Source organism: Hakea prostrata, chromosome 4 (assembly GCF_041222555.1).
Source record: "Hakea prostrata isolate BN-2017 chromosome 4, UWA_Hpros_2, whole genome shotgun sequence".
In the NCBI taxonomy this organism is placed as follows: Eukaryota; Viridiplantae; Streptophyta; class Magnoliopsida; order Proteales; family Proteaceae; genus Hakea; species Hakea prostrata.
In genome coordinates this window covers 55,216,703-55,238,934 of record NC_142603.1, presented here as the reverse complement: position 1 = coordinate 55,238,934, position 22,232 = coordinate 55,216,703, and the positions used below count along the sequence as shown (strand labels likewise).

General features: G+C 37.3%; 2 protein-coding genes across 2 annotated transcripts; both read right to left on the bottom strand.

Annotated features, from left to right (window-relative positions):
- Window positions 1-7,455: 7,455 nt before the first annotated feature.
- LOC149019736 (threonyl and alanyl tRNA synthetase second additional domain-containing protein) lies at window positions 7,456-16,130 on the bottom strand. The gene is made up of 8 exons (XM_089153712.1): window positions 15,732-16,130; window positions 15,494-15,640; window positions 15,265-15,377; window positions 11,738-11,830; window positions 9,427-9,529; window positions 9,261-9,335; window positions 8,941-9,036; window positions 7,456-7,905 (listed from the first exon to the last, which is right to left on the bottom strand). Exons 1-8 carry the CDS (start codon window positions 15,894-15,896, stop codon window positions 7,849-7,851), a joined length of 849 nt encoding a protein of 282 aa, XP_089009838.1. The 5' UTR covers window positions 15,897-16,130; the 3' UTR covers window positions 7,456-7,848.
- A 2,260-nt stretch (window positions 16,131-18,390) lies between these two features.
- On the bottom strand, window positions 18,391-20,369 carry LOC149019735 (putative xyloglucan endotransglucosylase/hydrolase protein). The gene is made up of 4 exons (XM_089154126.1): window positions 20,183-20,369; window positions 19,996-20,096; window positions 19,693-19,901; window positions 18,391-18,787 (listed from the first exon to the last, which is right to left on the bottom strand). The coding sequence occupies exons 1-4, from the start codon at window positions 20,367-20,369 to the stop codon at window positions 18,391-18,393; spliced, it is 894 nt and encodes a 297-aa protein (XP_089010252.1).
- Window positions 20,370-22,232: the final 1,863 nt, after the last annotated feature.

Sequence of the window (22,232 nt, the reverse complement as noted above, 5' to 3'; positions counted from 1 at the left end):
TTTTTACTTTTTAGGTACAGATTATGTACATATATAATCTCTCAACAGGGTAAGTCAGGTAAAAAAACAATGAAGATTGTATTATGTTCTTCTTCTTTATGGTGAAAACTATGTTTGTTTTATCGTGAATGTAAACTTCACATTAGCTGTAACTGTCTAATTCTAAGTTACCATGGTACAAAGACTAAACCTAGTTCTAGTTGTTTCTCTATGGGAGCATATTGTTGGATTTGTAATGAAAATCACTTTATTTTTTGAGTTCAAATTTAAACTTGGTGGGTCTAGTATTAAACACGGGTTAGGTATTTGATATCATTAAGAAGACTTTGGGAGAGGTGAATGGGGAGAGAAAAAGAGAATGCAGTGAGTTCCAAGAGTGGTTTTGAGCAAAAACGAGATTGAGCTCTTGAGGTCTTCTTTTTCTTGTGGTTTTGCAAGAAAGGTGTTTCTTTTCTCTTGTATTCTTCTCTATTGCAACTCTATTGAAGCTTGAACTTGAATTGAAGGGTTTTCTTCAAGAGCTTGAGGTAAAAGGGTATTTTTGAGGAGGTCTGACAGGTGGTATTACCGGTGGAGGTTACACTGTATTATTCTCAACTTTTGTACTACTTTGAAGATTAAAATAGTGAATTCCCTCCTTGTGGATGTAGCTAATCTAAAACATTTCGGGTTAGTGAACCACATAAAATTCTTATGTTTTGTTTGCATATTCTTTCATTCTTGTGGTGGTTTGTTGTTACTTGGTTTGTGATTGTTTTCAACTTATTTGCAAAAAATCATTGGTTTATTTTTGTTCATTTGGGTGATTCGTTTGATTACCTGTATCTTTAGATTGGGTATTGCCTTCAACATATATGACATCAAATGGAAAGGAAAACACCCGCACTTAGAAACTCAAATTTGAAACTAAATCAAACTAAACAATTTCTAAGTATCCAACACTTAAATTTAACAGTGAAGCTAGGGAATGTGATTCTGTAAAGTGTACTATAATGTATTAAATTAATCAATTTGGGTTCTCTTATTTATTTACTTATTTTTAATTCTCTTCTTTTGAAAGTTTATTGACAAGAAATATGAAGCATCTTTCTGCCAAGCAACTGAAACGAAATTTGGAAATGTAAGGAATAGAAATTGAGTTGGGAATGTCTATTCTTTGGGAAGGTAGGGTTTATAGAATCTACAAAAGGAATGATCAATACCTCTTTGATAGTACTTCTGCTTCAATTTTAAAGATCAAATATTCCTATTCTTGGGTAAAGGTGACATGGGAAGTTGCCAAGAAGCTCTCTGGGCAACCAACTCCCAGATCATTCTTGCTTTTCTGAGAACCCAAAAGCACCTCCCCTGCAATGCTATAATGAAAATCAAACAGTAAAAGTGGTCCTAGTAAATTGTAGAACCTACAAAAGAAAATGGATATATTCTCCTTTCTCTTGAGTTCTGTCTTTTTTGGAAGAACAAAGAGAAGGTTAAGGTCTAAAAAACCAGACAAATCCAACCAAACCAATCACAGCAAATGAAACCTGAGAAATGAAGACACCCAATAAAAATGCTACCAATTCTTGTTTCCATTTTCTTTCCCCTCTTTTTTCTTTTTGTGTGAAAATAAGAAGATAGAACCAATAAGAGACCATAGTAACAGATCTAAATTGACTAGACCGATATGTATGGCTCCAGCTTGGTTCATCAGTCAAGTTTCAGGATGATCTAGTAGTACTAAAACCAGTTGGAACTGACCAAAAAAACTCTGATCAGAAGCATTAAGTCCAATTTAAGGGCAACATAAGCAGAAGTGATTTTCAAAATTAGTTTTTCTGCTTTTCAGGGCATGAATGGCTACCAAGGATGTTGAGGAAAAGACATTTAAAAAAAAAAAAAAAAACAGCATGTGAGATGGAATTGTAGAATGTAATGACCTTTTTATGGACCACTCAGAAGGTAGAAAAGATGAATGACCAGGGGGAGCTGGGAATCCTCACCCAAAAAGCAAAATGGATCAGCATAATATGTTTAATTTATCTTATGACATATATCATCTCCATTGAGGCACTTGTCAATCATTTTGTGGGCAATTTTTTCCCCAAGAACCAGATTCTCTGAAAGTTCAAATCCAGCTTCTTTGACAAGCCTCTTGATTTTACACATGCAATGTTGAACGATATAAGCTCCAGTCCAAGCTTCTACACATTTACCAGAAAATCACATAACCCTTTTAACCATTATGCAAAATGGGGGGGAATTTAACTTGGGTCCTCTGAAAAGACAAAATTTCATCATTCATGTAATCCTAGCAATCTTCTTCTAGATTTAATAATGACATATAGAAATGGTGGTGTAATGATGTCAATGATAATGCTGATACTGATGACATTAAAAAGATCACCATTGAATGAACCTGTACAGATGGCCAAGGTTAGGTAGGTATAAACAGTGTCTAACTATCAATCTAATCTTTCTGTTCAGTGAAGGATAACATATAAAAGGCATGTCCTGTAATTGAGAAACAGCTAATACCCACAAAAATCTACACAAAAATGGGATTGAGCCATCAGCACAATTAGAGGTGTGAAAGGAATTGTTGAGGTCAAGGAGTACTTGACCCACTTCACCAAAGAAAACAGGAGAAAAGAGGCTTCAGTGACTCAGTTCCAATCCAAGTTTTGAATTAACATATTATGAGGAGAAAATAGTTTTAGAAAACTAAAAGATTGCCCTTTTATTTAGTTAAAAGCAAGATACTCAAGCATTCGGAGTAGAAAACATAGGTGAAAGGTTGGAAGCTTTCAGATGTGGTAAGGCATGTAAGTTGTTCCCCAAGATGTTCTTCCAGGGAGCACAGTTTCATCTAATGCAATGGCACTGAAGGGAGTTATCTTTACTCAAAATGGACAAGGGATCATTGTTTTCCTGATGATATTGAAATTTTTGGTTACCAGGTTATGTAATAGCTTTCCTTTCATAATTTTGGATTAATGTTTTGTAAACCCTATTATGTCATAAAATACTTGACATGAGCTCGCATGAAAAGAGTAAGCCAGGTTGGAAGAAATATATTGATAAATTCCAGGAAAGATAACTGAGAAGGATAAGAAGCACAGACATGAAAAAGAACCTTGTCTTGAAGAAAATAGTCCAGATGTAGTAGATAATATGGATGGAAAATTTAGATAGGATAGCCCATCGAACCTCCAGAAGAATGTCAAACTAGTCAGATCACTGCATTGAACATGTTGGGGAATAATATCGATTCCTCTAGAGATGAAGGTAGCTAGAATCCCTACATTTCATGGAAGAATAATAATCATTTCTTAGAGTTTTGACATGTTAAATGAAGGTTGCATGTAGACATGTGAAGGAGTTAATACACATTCTGGATTTGAGGGATACCCATTTGAATATCTTTCATTTTCTTCTTCAGAGGCAGTACAAGGAAGGTGAGAGACTAATGGTGGGTCTGAAAACGAAACTTCTGAAGAATGATGCATCCATACTATTTAGTTCAGAAGACAAATTCCAAGATCATTGGTGCGGCCTTCATCAATGCCTTCAGAATATGTACCAACCCAACTCTCTGGCCACCTAAATTAAGAACATAAAGAACATCACTGTGATGAAGCCTGATCAAAATGCAAGATCAATGGAAGCCAAATCTGGGGATCCTCCATTTCTTACTCAAATCGCGTATGAGAGTCATTCTCTGCCTTGCTAAGAGAATGTTGAAGACCCTTGGGACAAAGGGTGAAAAAACAGAAGAAAAGGGCAGAGATAAAGGGTATACCAGTTCAAAGTAACATATCGAGGTTAACAACCATACTTTCTAGCAGTTTCTATGTAGAAAATTGGTTCGTATCTGTGAAAGCCTCTTTGTAAAAAGGGAGAGAAAACTCAAAAAAAAAAAAAGGATAATCTCCTTTTGCTTTTTCATGATAAACCAAGGAGGATCTTGTAGCTAAATCATAATGCGAACAAGAAAGAAGAGAACTAGCAAAGAGGGCACAACATTATATCAAAAGCAGAACACTTCATGTACCTTAAATGGAGACAAGCGAAGACAGAATGGAAACAAACCCAACAATCCGGAACACAAGAATAAAGAATGCGATAAAAGATTAAAGATATCGAAATTATATATAGTACTCAGATCAGCAGCACGAGAACTTGCTCTGAAATTGTGCTTTTGCCCTGGTGCTTTAGACGATCAAGGATAGCGGATATTAGTTAAACTTCCAACCTCTTCATTAAGAGGTGTTAGTTATTACTAATTCAGCAACTGTTGCTTTGGTTGATCTATAATATTTTATTTGAAAGGCATTCATTGGATTTACTCTAGTCCTTGGATTAGAACATTCCAGGTGACAAAATTCAGTAACTTTTTTTTGGGTAAACCAGTCTTCATTATAAGGCAAAGGCCGGGGCAAACTGATTACATAGATCAATCAGCCAAGGAGAGGATGGTGACCATAGTGTCCTGCCTTGAAGTTACAGGGGCCTTCTTGGCTAGAGAGTGGGCAATGAGGTTCATCTCTCTAGGAATACAAACAAATGAACAGAAAGGGATTCCTTGGGATATAAAAAGAAAATCAAATACAATGCTCTGAACCTCCCTAGGGACTTCCTCCATCGAAGAGTTGATGCTATTGATTAGAGTGGCACAATCAGATCTGAAAGTTATATTTGAGAGCCATTCCTCTACCGCCCATTGTGTTGCATGTAGAAGAGCAAGAGCTTCAGCTTCTGGGCTGTCTTTTGCAAACAGAGGAGAGAAGACTGCTCCTAGGATTTCTTGCTGGTTGTTCATGGCAATGAAACTGAGCCCCCCCCTTGATCATTGTCAATCAGACGAGCACCGTCGCACCAGATCTGAACCTCCCAAGAGTTATCCACTAAACTAATCAAGGAAGTATTTGTACTTGTATGAGGCTCCCTAAAGCTCATAGGGATCAAATCACCAAGTATGTGGGTTGCACTCCAGAATTCATTGTGGGCTTTCAATGATCTTGCAACCGTTTCCTCTGGGTTTGGGCCCTTATCTTTGAAGGGTCATGGTGATGCGGGCTAACCATAATCCCCAACAAACAAAGGCCAAATGACTGAGGTATTTCCTTCCCACCTCCTTTGAAGGGAATTTTTATCTTCTCCCAATCTCTGAGGGCTGCTGGTAGTGATACATTGGGATTTTTAGGAACCATAAAGCTCAACCTGCTTCCAAACCAAACTGCTTTAGCGTGTGGGCAATGAAATAATAGGTGGGCTGATGTTTTCATTTTTCAAACCACATCTTCTACATATTGGGTCCACATAGATCCCTATGTGGACAACGCTACTACCCATTGTCACTCGACTCACTCCATCGGCACACATTGTCACGACTCTAGTTTTCACAGGTTTGTTGGGGCCCATATTACAGACATCCAGCTAGGGCACGTGACAGTTCGTCTCAGTATCAACCTGTTTATAGCCACTAAAAACAATGCTAAACTAAAAATTTCTAAGGACGAAAACAAATAATCTGTTTGACATTTTGACTTATAAACATATGTATACAGTCCAAAGTCTTGTTATGTTTACATTTGAGTTTTCAACAATATCTAATTAATTACATACAGCATCAAAAGAAATATATATATTCACAATCCAGTTAAGCAAACATCAGTTGCAATAAAATAAAAAAAAAAAAAAGTTTTCCATCTTCTACTTTAAAGGCTGTTGTTGGGTGGCAACACCTTTACCCTTGTCATGTATCTGATGACCTGTCAACATTTATAACAGTGAGCTTTGCAGCCTAGTAAACAATATAGACAACCATGAAAGTAAGTCAGGCAATTCATCATGCATCCATTATCATATCAAAGTCATATAGCATTATGTATTCTAATTTTCTTTTCATTTTCATTTTTTATTTTTTAATTTTTTTTTTCTTTATTAAACTAGACCTAAACTTTACCTATAGAGAGGACACCTTTAGTTTAAACCACATAAGTGGCTTAGTTTTAGTATTAGAGGTTCTTATTAAAAGATTCTTTTTAAGTCTTTTGGCACAAGGCCAAGTGTTCTCCCCAGGAGACCATCATCGGTCTAGTCTATCTTTCCACTTTTCAGTCTTGCTTTATGCCCTCTCATTTGATACATTAGGTATCAGGACTTACAGAAGCCATTAACATTTTATTTATTTTTATATTTAATTTTAATATTGCATTTCTATACCTTGTCCATTTCAATGTACTTCTTGCATTTCAATAATCATTTAGCCTTATTTGAATAAGACTAGATACAATTCATACAATCCAATCATTTAGATAAGAGAACATGATAATTCTAAATTTAACAATTATAGACATCATTTAAATTTTGCAATTTAACAGCAGCATTTTAATTCAAACACTTCAATCAATTTTTAAGCTGTCATTCAATCCCATGCATTTTTGTTCTTTCATAAAACAATATATCATGAATTTTCTATAAATTGCATGAGTGAATAATTAAGATAGATTTTATATTAACATGTGAATGCTACATATATACTAAGTGGAATCACCTACTTATAACATACATAGGTTAGTCAATATCACTTGCTTATTCTTGTTCCATGTACATCTCTTGATCCTGATTAAGTTAAAAGTCCGCTCTCTTTCCTGTATTTAGGATGACTATAGGCTATTTTCGAGTATACGGGAACCAAACAGGCTTTCCCTCTCTTTCTTTCTCTTTACTTTCTCTTTAAAACCTTTCAGACACTGTTTATTATAGAAATATAACCAGTGATAAACAATAATTTAACTATTTTCAATGATAAATTTGACACATATATCCAATAAAAATTCAATTTTTGAGTTTCTGTGCTTTTTAAACATAAAGTGGGGGCGTTAGTGCTTTAAGGCCCTTCACTTAGTGTTTAGTGTTTTGTTGTTGCATCGCTTAATTGATGGACATTTTCCATCCATTTCCTTACCGTATATATAACAAGCGTACAACAAAAATTTAATAGATAAAATTAATTTCAATTTAAAACTATTTTTAACCCTAACCATTCTACCCTTTGTACCACCGGAATAATTGACAACCGGGAGAAGATCGGACACTGTCTGTTAGCGCCAGTCTCGGCTTTGATAAGGGTTTAACACCAAAATCAGCCTCCAAATGGGGACCTAGCTGATTCTGGTTTCATTTGTTTCGAAAATCCGCAGGAAATTGGTACTAGGGAGCCCAGAGGCCCAGAATTGGCCAAGAATGTCTGGAACAACATGCAACGTACACGCATACGTGTTTTTGTTGATGGTTGGTCTCATACTTGTTTCATAACCATGCCATCATCACCAAGCTACAGCTTCAGACCAATTTATGCCATCATCACCAAGCTACAGCTTCAGACCAATTTGATGTCTTCTGAACAATCTGAGCTTGTAAGGTTACAACAGGCTGAGTTTTTACCTTCTCAGTTCACACACAAAACCACCAATTACAAGTCTATATGATGGGTTTGACAAATATATATGTGAACATGCTACAGAGGCAACATGGAGCTGAAAGAAGAAACATCTCCTCAGAGAATTATCCATGATCTATTGGTAACTTTAAATGATAAAAAGTTATCCCAAATACAAGAAACCGGGAAAGTACACATCCCCTCAGTACCAGTGATATGAGAATGTCCCAAGACTCATCAAATTTAGCATATGGCAAGCTTGACATTGATTTTTTTCTTTTTTTTTCGATAAACGAAGATTAAAATTCATTAACTACCTTGAAAGCACTTGCAGATTATCTATTGTTCTATTAGTCATCCGTTAGATTAGATGCCATATTAGCTGTTTTTTCAAACCAGATTGACATTGATTGGAGAAGCAATTAATCAACAGTATAAGAAACTTTTGTCATTCCCTTCTTCGTCCGAATCTGCCCAACCTGAAAGGAGGATAAAGGCACATCAATTAAATTTGAAGATCACACAACCAACCAAAAACCAAGCTAGGCACCTTTCCCTGTTTAAATCATATTTGGAAAAAGATACTAGTCACAGACTGTCCAATAAAGGAATCTTTTCAGCACACTTCTTTGTTTTGCTGACCAAATAAATGGTGATGACAAGCCAAAAGAATGATTTAGCAGTTCATTATCAACCAAAATTCAAGGGTTTAAAGACAATTATAAACAAAAGTAAAAACATGTAATTCCCTTCCTAGGGTTAACATTCAGCTATATCCCTCTTATTCCAAATCTTATTAGTCTGTTTTTTCCTTCCTTACCCGCCACCTCCCCCAAAAGAAAGTTTAGAGCACATTTTCTGTTTGTTTGGATCCATGCAATTAAGTCGGGATAAGGCTGAGTTTGCTGTTGTTGTAAGATTAATATCCACAAGAAAAATACCTTATGACCGTTGGAGAAAGGAAAAAAAAAAAAAAAAAAAAAAAACTGAAATAGAAATTAAATCTCAAGTTCATTCCAAGAATGGAAGAAAATTTGTTCTGCAATTCAGACCTAAGTTACCATCTTCCTTCCTTTCCAGTTTCCAGGATGGCGCAATCTTTATTTGGCATTGGCACAGTAAATTAGTCTCAGAAAGTAAAACTCATAATCAACAACTGAAGATGAAAAATGTTTGACAGGTATTCTATGCCAGACATCAACTGAAAAAGGCAAACCCAGTGCCTGGGGGCAATTTTCCTATGCAGCATTAACCCAGCTTCTGAGAGGTTGTTTCTATGCCAGACATTAACTATTTAACTATTTGAGTGATGGAGTTCCTTCATCTGTGGAGGTTTTAAGACCTGGTAAAAAGTGGGATCATCTGAGATGTTCTTATAAATGAATGCAGAGTTTCATTTCATTATCACAGTGTAGAGAAATTATAAAGCAAAGACATTGCAGGAGATGATGGTCACTGGTTCATTAATGTCAAGAACAGATCTAAAACCCTATGATACCACATATAATCAATACCTTCATGCCCTTGATCTCTGAAATATCCACAACGTGGGTCCCTCCACAAGGACATCCAGGATTTTCCCCTAACTTTACAATACGAGGATTGCTTTCCTGCATGAGTTGTGACAAAATGAGAATCAATCAAGTTTCTTTTAAGCACAAAAGAATTGGAAGTAGAAGAACAACAGATAGCACATAACTAGGATATATCTTGAAGGCAATATCTTGGAGGGAAATACACCATAGGTGTTCATTGCAGAATATAATAATACTATAGAATGATGGAAACTAACCCTTCATAACCTACAACTCAAGAAAAATTAAGTAATTTTGACCTTTGGAATATAATCAGGAAGGGATCCACCACATAGTTCAGAGGCTTCCTCATAAGACAAAACAGCTGCTGATACCTGAAAATAAAATATTGATATCATTAAATGATGACAAGAAACAGATGAATGTAAAAAAGAGCAAGCACTATTAGAGAAGATCCCAACACACCCTTCCTCCTTTTGAAATGAGTGCATTTGCTTGTATCTCTAACTCCTTTTGTTTACTTTGAATTTCACTCTGTGGAACGGCACCTTTATACTCAACAGATGGCCTGAAAGTTTCAGATAGTCGAAATGAGTCCAAAGCAGAGGAAAGGTCACAGGGGCAGAGAGGTCAGTCTAAATGATCCATAATTCCCCCCTCCCTAAAAAAACCAACACTACACAAGGAGTCAGGCTATGGGATAATAAACTTCCAAGTTCAATGAAATTGCATCAGTAAAATAAAGGATGATCAGGATTACTTAAAAAAAAAAAAAAAAGGCTCCATACACTGGATTTTGGTCTCTGAGTTTCACTACGGAAACCTGTATGGATTTTTCCATTGAAGAACCTCTGGCTTACTACTAGCTTGTCTTCTTTAATTCTAGGCTTTAAGAAACCATAATCAAGGTCTGCCACTAAGATCTTTTTCTTTCCTTTATGTGGGTAAATTGCAACTAGGATCCGACCGTCTCTTCAGGGTGGATAAGATTCAGAAAATGCATTCAAGCACTGCTGCTTATAAGCAAGGTCTGCAACTATTATCGGAATGTCTATTCCTTTTTCTTTTGTTTTTTTAGTAAAACAAGAAAGAACGTCTAAGGTAAATGTATCTGCTAACAAGGATGGTCCACTAACTGGGTTGTCTATTCCTTCTTTTATTTTTTCACTAAAACAAGAAAGAACGTCTAAGGTAAATGTATCTGCCAACAAGGATGGTCCGCTAACTGGGTTGTCATAAGACACAAATAATAGATGAGTTTTCCAAGTCAGGATCACTCAGATTTTCAGTTATTGACATCTAGAAACATGGTGTCAATCTTAATAAACCCCTGCATGGGGACAACAGTGCCATGCGATTTCGTAGACCAATTCCATCCTCTAGAGAGAGATATGAAAGTAAAAGCATTCAAGAGTTCACATTAGGGTTATCTTCTTCTTTTTCTTAAAACCAAGACATTTTCATCTTTGGATGAATATTGTCTATTCAGGATCTCACACATGCTTTGAAAATTTTCCCATTTGGAACTTTGAACCTGCAGGCTTCTTTGGTTGCAAGGGGATTGAAGGGGAAGGGAAAAGGAAGTGAAGCTTTCATACTTAAAAATTAAAAAATGACTTGGCTCCAAATCATTCTATATTTGGTCACCAAATTTCACTACTCTCTGCAAGAAATTCCATTTAATTTTATTTAGTAAATAAATGAAACATGTAAAGTATACAATCACATGGAATAAGAATAATGATGCTGAAGTTTCATTTTGCTTCCCTATAATTTCCCTTGCAACCAAACATAGTTGCATTGAAAAATCTTTCCCTTACACTTTTTCCAATTCCCTTGATCTTACAATCCATGTAACAGGGATGCTTCATTTTTCATTTAGAAGCCAAAAACCTCATGTCTGTTAGATGGCAACATTAGCTGCATCTTCCGTATATCTTCATACGTTTTCCATCAGGTGCCATTTCAAACACCTGATATCAATATCCATGGCTGTGAGTATGATGTATGAAGGTTACCCTCAAATTTTTTTGACACTTTACTTAGATCCAAACTCACCACCAAAAGAAAGTTAATTTACAACCATAAAAATGTTGTTTAACTTCGCATGGGTGAATCCAAAATTCTGTGACAGATTTAAAAATAACAATATAATTACTGCAATAATTGCATCATGGACTCATTTGAGATACATGGAACATGATAATGTGGCCATTAAGACTCTTGATGGATATGGACTCTGTATATGGTCATGGTATCATGCAAAATTTCTTGGTATTACCTCAACTGTCTATGCATTTGACCACATTTCCTCGTAATTTCTGCTGTAGATTATTGAATTTATTTCTCCTTTACAGTTGAACAGCAAGCCAGGCTGAAGGTGGGGGGTGCAAGGAGTGGAAGCTTTGTTACGGAACTCCTATGGAGTTGAACGTACTAAAAGTCTACAAGTTAAGTAGACTTGTATCAACCTCTGTGGGTGGCAACTAAGGTACCACATGACAGATATAAAGGCACCAATAGAACCCTTGGAAGACAAGCCACTAAACAGCACTGCCAGATACATATTGTATGGGTCGTTGCAAATAGTTTTGGTGTCCTCCCAAGAGCTTATATAATTAGTATAATATGAAAGAAATATATTTGATAGTTGCAATGAAATCTACAAAGAGAAGGAAGAGTTAATGAAATTAACCTTCCCATCCATTACTGATCAGATTAGCATTTCCTACATATTCCTCAAGAGAATGAAATAAAAAATGGAGAGATATGATACCCATCAGGGAAATGATAGCCTTTGCTTGGTTGTAAATGATCCCAACCAACATTTTGCACGCAAATATCCAACAAATGCCCAGCTGAATGCAACCTGCAGAAATAAGATAAGTAAACTGATATAACACAAAAATACATGGTAAGTTCTTAAAGCAATAGCAAGGCTCAGACTTGGGTATCAGTAATAAGATATCTGAAAATTCAGGTCTGTTTGTCAAAAATAAATAAGTAATTATTTTCAGGCCAGAAAAAAGCTGATTAAGTAGCAAAACTATGTGAGATGATTGGAGTCCCAGGTCCCAGAGATTCCACAAAGAGTTATGAACTAAGAAATTTTATAAAACTACAAGATGACCAGAAAATCTAACCAATGAATAGAAAACAATAAATCAACACAATATTTACAAGTAGCCAAAGAGAACTATTTAGGTGTGATATCACAGAAATGGATGAAAGAGAACAACAAGCAGCCTAGAATTAATAAAACAGACAAAGAAATGGATAAAGTATATCCTCTTAGTTCTCTTATATGATAACAGTTCTATAAACAAAATGTATCCATTTTTATATGACCGAAGTGCTCTCAACAAGTTAGCCATTTGTCTGTGTTGAATATAAACTAATGGGAAGGATCTAGGTCACTGGCAGCATCCTCTGTCAGAGCAAGACGTCTTTAACCATGCCGGGATGATTCTTCTCTTCCACCATTCCTGTGTGATTACTCAGCTCCCAGCCCCCTTTCTTCTTCAATTTCTTTCTGTTTCATTTGGTCTAGCTGGGCCTGGGACTTTACGTTCTTTTTTTCTTCTTTTGGTAAGTATTTACATTCAAAGAAAGAAATGATACAGCCATTAGCATAGCATCTTCATTAGATAACTGCAGAAGCCAAGAATTGGTAATTGGCCATATTGACGGGAGCTCAACCAACAAGGCCAACCTGGACAAAGAATCTACAACAACATTCACGGATCTTGGAACATGAGAAAGAATACAAGAAAGCGTTAGATCTGAGATGTCCTGCACGGTAGCCTCAATCTCATAGTTGGAAACTTTCGCTGAATTTAATTGGTTGACAATCTCCAAGCAATTGGATTCAACTATGAGACAGTCAGAGACAGTGTATGCCTTGCAAGCTTGAAGAAGACAAGCCAAACAGCAGAAGCTTCAGAAACCAAATTTGAGACACAGGTTATGCCATTGGAAATGCCAAAATCAAGAGATCTTGATTACCCTTGATAACACTGCCAATTTTGAGATTTGGCAGTCCAGGTGGAGCAATATCAAAAGAGCTTCCATCCCACATTCCTTTCTTGAAGGATATCTCTTGAATTTAAATTCAAATGCTCTCCATTTGTGCTTGAAAGATGAGATGTCATCTTATCATGAAGGATATCTTTTGTATTCAAATTTAAATGCTTTCCATTTGTGTTTGAAAGATGAGGTGTCATCTTATCACAAAGGATATCCTTAACATTTATTTCTCTACTCCTAAAAATCTCACCAATTTTATTTACAAGAAAAAAGAAGAAGTTACTCCTCAATCAACTCTTAAATATATTTTTCTTTCCTTGAATAGAGAAATCAACTCAATCAAAGATAACTCCCTCTAGTTTTTTGCCATTAAAATTTATTACTGTCATGATTGATTCAATAAAAAACTACTCTGTTTAGTTATTGTCATTAAAGTTTATTATCGTTATGACTGGTACAATCAAAGATTGTTCCTTAATTTCTTCTATTACTGTTGTAGACAAATCCCTATAAATAGAGGGGTTGATGGCCTTTAAAATACCACTAAATATTCTTTATCATCTCCTCTCTTATTGTTCTTCTAAACCGCTTTCTACCATTGTTCAAAGACTGTTGCAACGCTGCTTTTGGAAATCAACTTTGCCTTGCCACACTGTTGTAACAAAATTTGCAATGCCTTTGTTGAAACAAATAGATACGTTTGCTTTCTGTTTAACTAATTCCTTCCTCACTGTCTGATCAAGGGAGTGTCACTGTTGTTCCTAGAGTTCCTTAAGTTGGAATAATTCCTGCTAATTTGTGGAGTCCTTACCTACTTTTGTTTAGTTTGGAGTCCTAGTAATATGTTATTTAAGAGTCCCAGTTGAACTTTATTTTAAAAGAAGATTCCTTCTAGATTAGTAATTAATTAGTTTTGCACGTTGTTTAGAAGATTCCTCTTTATTGGTTGACAAGTGTGAGTTGTAAAGGGATCCTACTTCCAGGTGGATCCCTAGTTAGAGTCCTAGTTAGAAGTCAGTATGGGTTTTCTTTAAGAGTCCAAGTAGAAGTCTCACTATTAGATTATAAATTCAGGTCCATGATTGTAATTCAATTGAGTTTGGAATGAGTAAAGATTTAAAGGTTGCAACTAGGAAGTGCACATGGTCTTCAGGGCTGAGGATTCCCTGCAGCAGCTTTGAAGTTCCTTCACTCTCCAAGAATCTCTCCAACAGCCCTCTCTCTCAAGTAAGCCGATTACCCAGCTTTTCCCCATCTTCCCTCTGTTCTTCTGACCTTCGATCTCCTCCCCCAGCCTTGTGACAGTCCAAGAACCTAAAGAAAACCCCATCGCAGCCCCTTATTTGTATTGCAGAATTTCTGCAATACAATTCCCTCCTTGAATCCCCAAAATCCAAGGAATGATCATATTTTAAGAAAGGAAAGAAAAAAAAAAGGTCTGTTGAGGATGTGATTTGAATGGCCACAAAAGCTTTCGAAGAGTTTTGTTGCAGTATCCTGATGATAGGTAAAAGCACATACTCTTTTGGTTCTTCAATTTCTAGAGCATCTCCACATGAAGTCTCCTGGATTACCCCTTTTAGACGTAAATACAAGTTGAATTGTGATGGTGCTTGGGTAACTGATTCCCAAAGAGGAGGGATAAGAGTTGTCATTTGAGGTGATCTACAAGATCTGGTTTCAGCTTTTTCTAGTGGATTTTTATGTGACTAGTTGATGGCTGAAGCTTCTGCACTTAGATCTGGGCTCCTTGAGTCATGTAAAGCTAGAATTGAAGTTCTCATTGTGGAGTCCGATTGTCTATCTGACTAAACCAATTAAATTCGGATGCCATTACTAATTCTGAGATTAGTTCTATGATCCAAGACATCTTAGATCTGAAATAGTCCTTTGATTTTTGTTGCTTTTGTTTTTCTCTAAGATCCGCAAATGTCGTTGCGAATTCCTTGTCTAAGTTGGCCCTATTGGTTGAGCTTCCGACTATTTGGCCACTTACCAATCCTTGGCTTCTGCAATTATGCAACTCAGATGTCAATGTTTGTATAAGCTCCTCATATCAAATGAATTTCCTTCTTACCAAAAGAAAAACGTAAACTTATGGGAATGTACTTTTAACTTTTGTTCTATCAAAAATTGATTGCAAATGCAACAGGAAGGTTTTAATGACAAATCAGTACAGGCACCCCGTTAAAGAAGGAGTATCGAATACAAACCTGTCTCAAGTCAAAGGTAACGTACAAAGAATGCTGCTTACAGTTTCAGCTAAGCAACGGATACCTGGAATTGAGACTGCGACGAGCTTCATCCACGTATAAACAAACCTCTTGCCCTGTAGGAAACTCAAGTTCCCCATCATTGCTCGGGTTCTCAAAAAACCCATAATGGAAAACCTAGTAAAGGACAAAATTCAATCCCCAATTGCCGAATTGGTTAAGGAGAAAGGGGGAGTGAGCGGAGGAAAACCAATAGAATCAGAAAGAAGGGACAAATTTGAAACATGACTCACTACTCCGTCTTTCGATCGAGTATCTTGGACAATGAACTTGAAATTGGAGGCAGCACTGGTGATGAAACCAGTATCGGCCGGCTGACCACCACCTTGGGGATGAAAAATGGTGGAATCCAGGATCAGAGCTCGTCGACCATCCTCAGCCTGCAAGATTTGACCACAGGACAGATTAGGGTTCATTGAAGAAGTGGCCATAGGAAAGATTAGAGATTCATTGAAGAAGAAGAAGGAAAACCTGGATGCACGAGACAACAGCGGCCTTCGAACGGAGTTTCCATGTGTCATCGAAGTAAGAGAGCTTCGTCGATTTTACTGAATCATTGTTTAGTGATGAACCCCTCGAATGGAGTTTCAATTTGTCATCGAAGTAAGAGAGCTTCGTCGCTTTTACTGAGTCCATGCTTAGTGATGAACCCCTTCCAACTCCGCCGAGACTCCAACTTTATTTCCACTGCTCTGGAAAGCCGTTTGCTGGAAAATCATACAAATGGTGGCTGTTGATACGCCGATGAAGAAGATGAATCCAAATTTGCTTGCCCGAGTTCGCAGTTTTTGACAAATGAGCGAATGACGAGACCTCCAAGTCTGAATCAGGCGAAGGCATTATTTCCATTTCCACAGCGAGTCGACCGAATGAAATGCACCAAAACTTCGTAAGAGCACACCAGTGTGACAGTGTTGCCACGTCGGCTTAAGAATATAACCGCGTCAAAATAGGATTTTTATCCGCCCAAGTATGTACTGATATTCACCCATTACCTTTCACCGTTAGATTTTAGACACGTGCGTTAGATTTTAGGCACGTGAATCATTTCAATCGAATGAACAAAAAACCATCTGAAAAACATTATTTTTAAGTTTCCAATTTTCAACCCGAGAGGGGTGGTTCAGTTGGCAAAAGACCAATCCTTCTACATAAGAGGTTAGAGTTCTTGAAGACGTAGTCATGGTGCGCGTAAGCTGGCCCGAATGAACCTCAAATCCCAAAAATTATATAAAAAATCCCGCTTGAGGCTGTCTCCATCTTTGGCCCGACCAACGACGTCTTTGATGGGGAAGGTTTGGTGGCAGTCTGCCACGTTCATCACCGTCTTGGAAATAACCATTTTCCGTCACGAACGGCACCGTTCCTTATGATGATGACGCTGGGGAATTAAACCATACTCTCACTAGTTTCTCTTGCTATATATCTCGATATGCCTATCTTTTGGGAACCAACAAAAGCACATCAAGTAAGGATTTAGAGGAGTAGAGCGATGACAAGAGTGTAGGTCTCTTGTGGGAAGGATGGAATTGAGGTTTTGTTTCTATTCTCGGATTTTTCACATGAGTTCGCCGGCCCGAAGATGGAGACGGTGAAGAAGAGGAGAGAGAATTGGGAACTTAGAAATGTGTGTTTTTCAAATTGAATTTTTGTTCATCCGATTGAAATGATCCACGTGTCTAAAGCTAACGGTGAACTAGAGGAAATGGGATGGTGTTAGTACTGGAGCGGATAAAAAATCCGTCAAATTACTAATTGGATGGATGCGAATTGAAAAACGGATTTTAATAATTCATTTGCCCCCTTCGCTTTTCTATCTAAAAAAATATATATATGGTATAATTTTAGTACATCTGAAATGTGCATCATATGGTATATGTTATTAAGCTTTTTATACAAAATAAATATGAATGGTACGACATACCTTTATGACTTTACCATTTGATATTTGGGGCATGACCTATTTAATGTCCTTGTCTTAGTCATTTAATCTATTTCCTTTGCAAAATTATGTCTCTCCATATTGATGGATTAGATTTCGTTATGCAAATTCCAACTTGGTCCTAAATTGATGGTCCAATTAGGCCCATGGCCCCCAATTAAATAAACAAGTTGACCAGAGGGCTCAACCCTATGTCTTCAAAATAGTATGATCAAGGGCATAACCAACCGGCCCCTAGCTCTCCCACGCCCTCCCAATTTCTTGGAATTCCCCTTCCATTACTAATTTTTTGAAATTTTCCCTCTAGACTTCTTTCCATATGTGAAATATCAGAACTTGTTTCATCCCTCCAAATTTTTTGAAGTCCCCCCTATCCCATTTTTAACCCCCCCCCACCATGTTAAATCTTGGTTACACAAGACTTTAGCAGTGTTGAAGTCCAACGATTTGAGAAACTCAGGAAGATCAATGCTTAGAGCCCCAGACGTGTAGCTGAGAAAGACTAGGTTTTGAAGTCATATCTTATCTAAGCGGGATACTTGATATCAAATCAAAGTGGCTAACGCATTCAAAAGGAATTCCCAATGCAATTATGGGAACTAAATCTCAGCTAGAGTCCAAATAGCTAATTAGACTCGCACAAAGATAGAATCAGAACTAAAGCAGGGAATCCTGCAAGCATACGCGGACAGATTAATCAACATGACCTGCATCCCCTTCCCAACCAAAGGTAATTGATTACTATTGAATGCTACCTATTGCATTCAATATATGCTTATTTGTTTGGCTTTGCAGTTTCTTAGTTTTGAATTGTTTGCACTCAATTCGTTAGGAAATTTGTGTTGTTTTCATCTACTTACTTGATCGTTGGAAGCAGCTATTTGATTAACATAGTCAATGTACGTAAATCGGATTCCTGAAAATTCAGCGTAAGTTTGCCCGGAATCCGATTTACGTACCCTTTTGCTAAATGTGCGTACCCTCATTGTTTGTCATTTGTTTGAATCCATTAATGATCTATACATTTATGATTCCATTTTCCGAGCTACCTTTTGGTTGATAAGAAATTGCATGGTTACCATTGGATTTGAGGAGAAAATTAAGTAGAGAGACTAAATGTTAAGAGAGTAAGTAATACTAGTTTTCTCTCTATATATGTTATGTTATGTTACATATCCATCGTCATCATCAATCTTTATTTCTATCACACTCTGTAGCCCGAGGCAGTGTTGTGGTTTTGCAATAGTTATAACCGGTTTGCTTGTTGTGGACCCAACGAAGTCTTCTATACTGCCATGCATCCAAGTCCTTATAATATTGCTGGTTCCACCAATATTTCCATGGAGAGCTACAAGCTTTTGCTTGTTGTGGTGTAGAAGCTAGACAGGCCTCTATAGCGAAGGAACTATAAGATGCTACAAATGGTGCTTTCGACCAATCAACCTTGTCCAATCCTCCTCTTGTGGCCCAGAGCTCTCCATTCCACAAACTTGAATATACCTTCATGGCTTGACCTGTTGGGTACTTCACCCCAAGATCTGGGCTGTTCTTGAATATCCTTATGGGCACATTATCCACAAAGAAGCTGAAAAATTATGTTCTCATGATTAATAAAAATATATCTGAAAAAACCCCTAAAATCTTAAACCCTAAATCTTCGGACTTCGCCCCTAGGGGCAGACCCAGGGTTTGATATTAGAGAGGGGGTCAAGTGCTGGTACTTCACACATGAAAAGAGGACTAGAAGTGTTTTTCTAGGGAAATTTTAAAAAATTAGGGAGGTTGAATGCTAATATTTCACACATGGAAAGAAAGTTAGAGAGGTTTCTTTAGGAAAATTTCAAAAAATCAGGGAGAGCAAGTGCTAGTATTTCGCATGTGGAAAAAGGGCAGAAGGGTCTCTCTAGGAAAAATTTTAAAAAAAATCAAAGGGGGGGGGGCAGGCGTTGGTGTTTCACATGAGTAAAAAGGCTAGAGGGGTCTCTCTAGGAAAATTTTAAAAAATCTAGTGGGGGAGGCGGGGGAGCAAGTATTGGTAGTTTAAACATGGAAAGAGGGCAAAAAAGATGTATCAAGAGAAACTAAATAAAAAATAAAAAAAGGAAGGGGGCAAATACTAATATTTCACATATAGAAATAAGGCCAAAAGAATTTCTAAAGAAAATTTTCAAAAAATCAAGCAGACAAGTACTAGTATTTCACACACCATGAAGATCTCTCTAGGAAAATTTCAGAAAATTTGGGCGGTGGGGGGAGAGGGTGGCTTGGCCCCTTTTGGCCCTTAGAAAGCTCTGCCACTGTCCACCCCTACATTCATAAATTATCTGGTCTCTCCCCCTTTTTTTTTTTTTTTTTTTGGTAAACAAACGGCAAGTTACCTTCTTTAAGATTAGTCGAGATGTGCATAAGCTAACTTTACCTCTCAATTTCCCCAAAGAAAAGAAAGAAAAAAAAAATGTGAATGACCCATGAAGAGAAATTAGAACTCACACAATCGAATTGATGCTCCAAAGAATGGAGTAGGTATGATACTGCTTTGATGGATCAAACCAGAGAGTAGTCCTTTGCTCTCTGCCTCCTATACCTGCTGCAAAGACATTGGTTTGCAAAATGTTGGGCTGACCAGTTCTGTTTCCCAGGAACTCAAAATCTATCTCATCATGATTGTCATTAGCTGCAGTCTCTGACTTTGATGAAAGCTGAAGAAAGCAAAACCAGAGAGCAAAATGTGATAAGAAAGCCATTAAAAGCAAAACCATATGCAGTTAAATGGGAAGAGTAGATAGGATTTACATAGAAAGTAGTAACAAGCCCTGCAGAATCACCAGCAATCAATTTCAATTTAATGCTGAAGTACCCATAAAGGTAGGACTCTTTGGAATGAAACCCAGCGCCTTGAAACAAAAATCTCATTAGTTAAAATTAAAATTCCTTCTCAGAATCCAAAATGATGAAATTAAAACTTTCCATTGGTAGTTACCAGAGCTCTGGTCAAGGACGAGTTGGGCCTGGGTACCACCACCAATGTACTTGATATGATCATTGCCCCAACTGGCCACATAATACTTATCAAATGGTACATCCACTGGTTTCTTAAATCTAAAACCAAATACACCTTCACATATTCCACAGATAAGCAAACCCAGAATGAATTTCTTCATCCTCATTTCTCTCTGCAACTATCACTAATGAAAATGATAGATAGCAGGGAGAGGGAGAAGAAGAGGGTGATAAAGAGAAAACTGAACTTCTCTTTTCTATATCTAAGAATGGAGGAGAATTATGGGTATTAATAGGGAGAGGAAGGGAGACTGTTCTGCACATTGTTAGATTTTTTTTTTAAAGACAGAATTAATTTTGTTTTTGACGGGTACGGGGGTACGGCACAGAGCCAGTAAATCTCCAAATTCTAAAACAATTGTAACTATTTTGGACTAATCCACCTCAATTATGTGAACCTCCTCAAGTTATAAGCTGACATAATAATCTTCTTAATGGTGTGTCATTTGTAATCCATTCATGTGAACTCTAAATTGTTGCAGTTATTACTTTAGCATGGCATAATAAAAAAATGCCAAAAGAACTCTAAATTCCAAACACTTGTGATTATTTTGGACTGATCCACCTACTGTGCCTTGTCTAATAAAAGACCCTTGATTGCTTAGATTCATAAATAATGCCAATTTATTCATATTTAAAGGTAACGAAATAAGAATTAGGCTCATCAAGATCCCAATTAAGCCTTGCAACTAAGAACTTAGTTATGGTATGGTAAGTAAAAATAATAATAACAAGCCAATCAGGCGGACTAGAGTCTGTAGGCCAGTCAAATTGGACCTTGGACAATCGGTTCCTACCGAATGGAACCAAAGCAAAAGGATAATCCAAAGATTTCTTGGGTAAGAAGGAACCTAACCATTATAGAAGGAAACATGCTCCTACCAAGTTCGGGATAGGCAATTGTGCCTAAAAAGGCATCGGTAACTAATTCGGATTATGGAATTAAACCCTATGATCATACTTCCATGGATGAGATTTGTTAGTCAATCTAGATTTGTTAGTCAATCTAACGGTCGAGAAAAGAGCGCTCGATCAACAGGGCTAAGAGATTTGCTGAAGTTGTGGGATGTATAAATGCATTGGTAGGGGAGCGTTCCGCCTTAGAGGGAAGCACCCGCACGAGCAAGTGTAGACGGAGCGGAAGCGAGACTGTCGGCTTGAGTAACACAAACATTGGTTAGAATCCAATGCCCTGAAAATTTAAGGGTTTCTTCGCAAGGTTCATCCATGGAGGGTGAGTCAGGGCCTAAGATCAGGCCGAAAAGCATAGTCGATGGACAATAGATGAATATTCCTGTACTACCCCTTGTTGGTCCCGAGGGACAGAGGAGGCTAGGTTAGCCAAAAGATGGTTATTGGTTCAAGGACGCAAGGTGACCTTGCTTTTTCAGGGTAAGAAGGGGTAGAGAAAATGCCTTAAGCCAATGTTCAAGTACCAGGTGCTACGACGCTGAAGTAACCCATGCCATACTCCTAGGAAAAGCTTGAACTGTGAAATCCAGCCCAAACCTAGCCAAGGGCACCCTATTTATTTTGGGTGAAGAAAGACTTGTTTGATGTTAGACCTTGAAGTTGGATCTTGATTTCAATGTTATTAACTTGAAAGCCTTAGGAAGTCATGTCTGATCTTTCCCTTAGTGTAGATCAATGTCCCGAAATGATGGAAGTTGTCCTTGTGGGCCTTCTTTATGGAAGACATGGTGTTTGACCCGAAACCCATGGATATGGTTGATGGTGCTCCATACTTGGATGCATTGTCAGTGTTTGTTTTGAATCTGCAGCCTGAAGAAGATGAGTTTAGTTGGTGGACCTAATGAACTCCCGTGCTTGATCTAAAGGTATTTCCCGAAACTAGACTTCTTTATTGACTTGTAGGAGAAAACCCCACTCAATTTGACCCCGTATAGCCTTCCTAATCCCTGTCTGTAGTTGCTGAACTATGTCTGGCCAATCCTGTATGCGCATTGAAG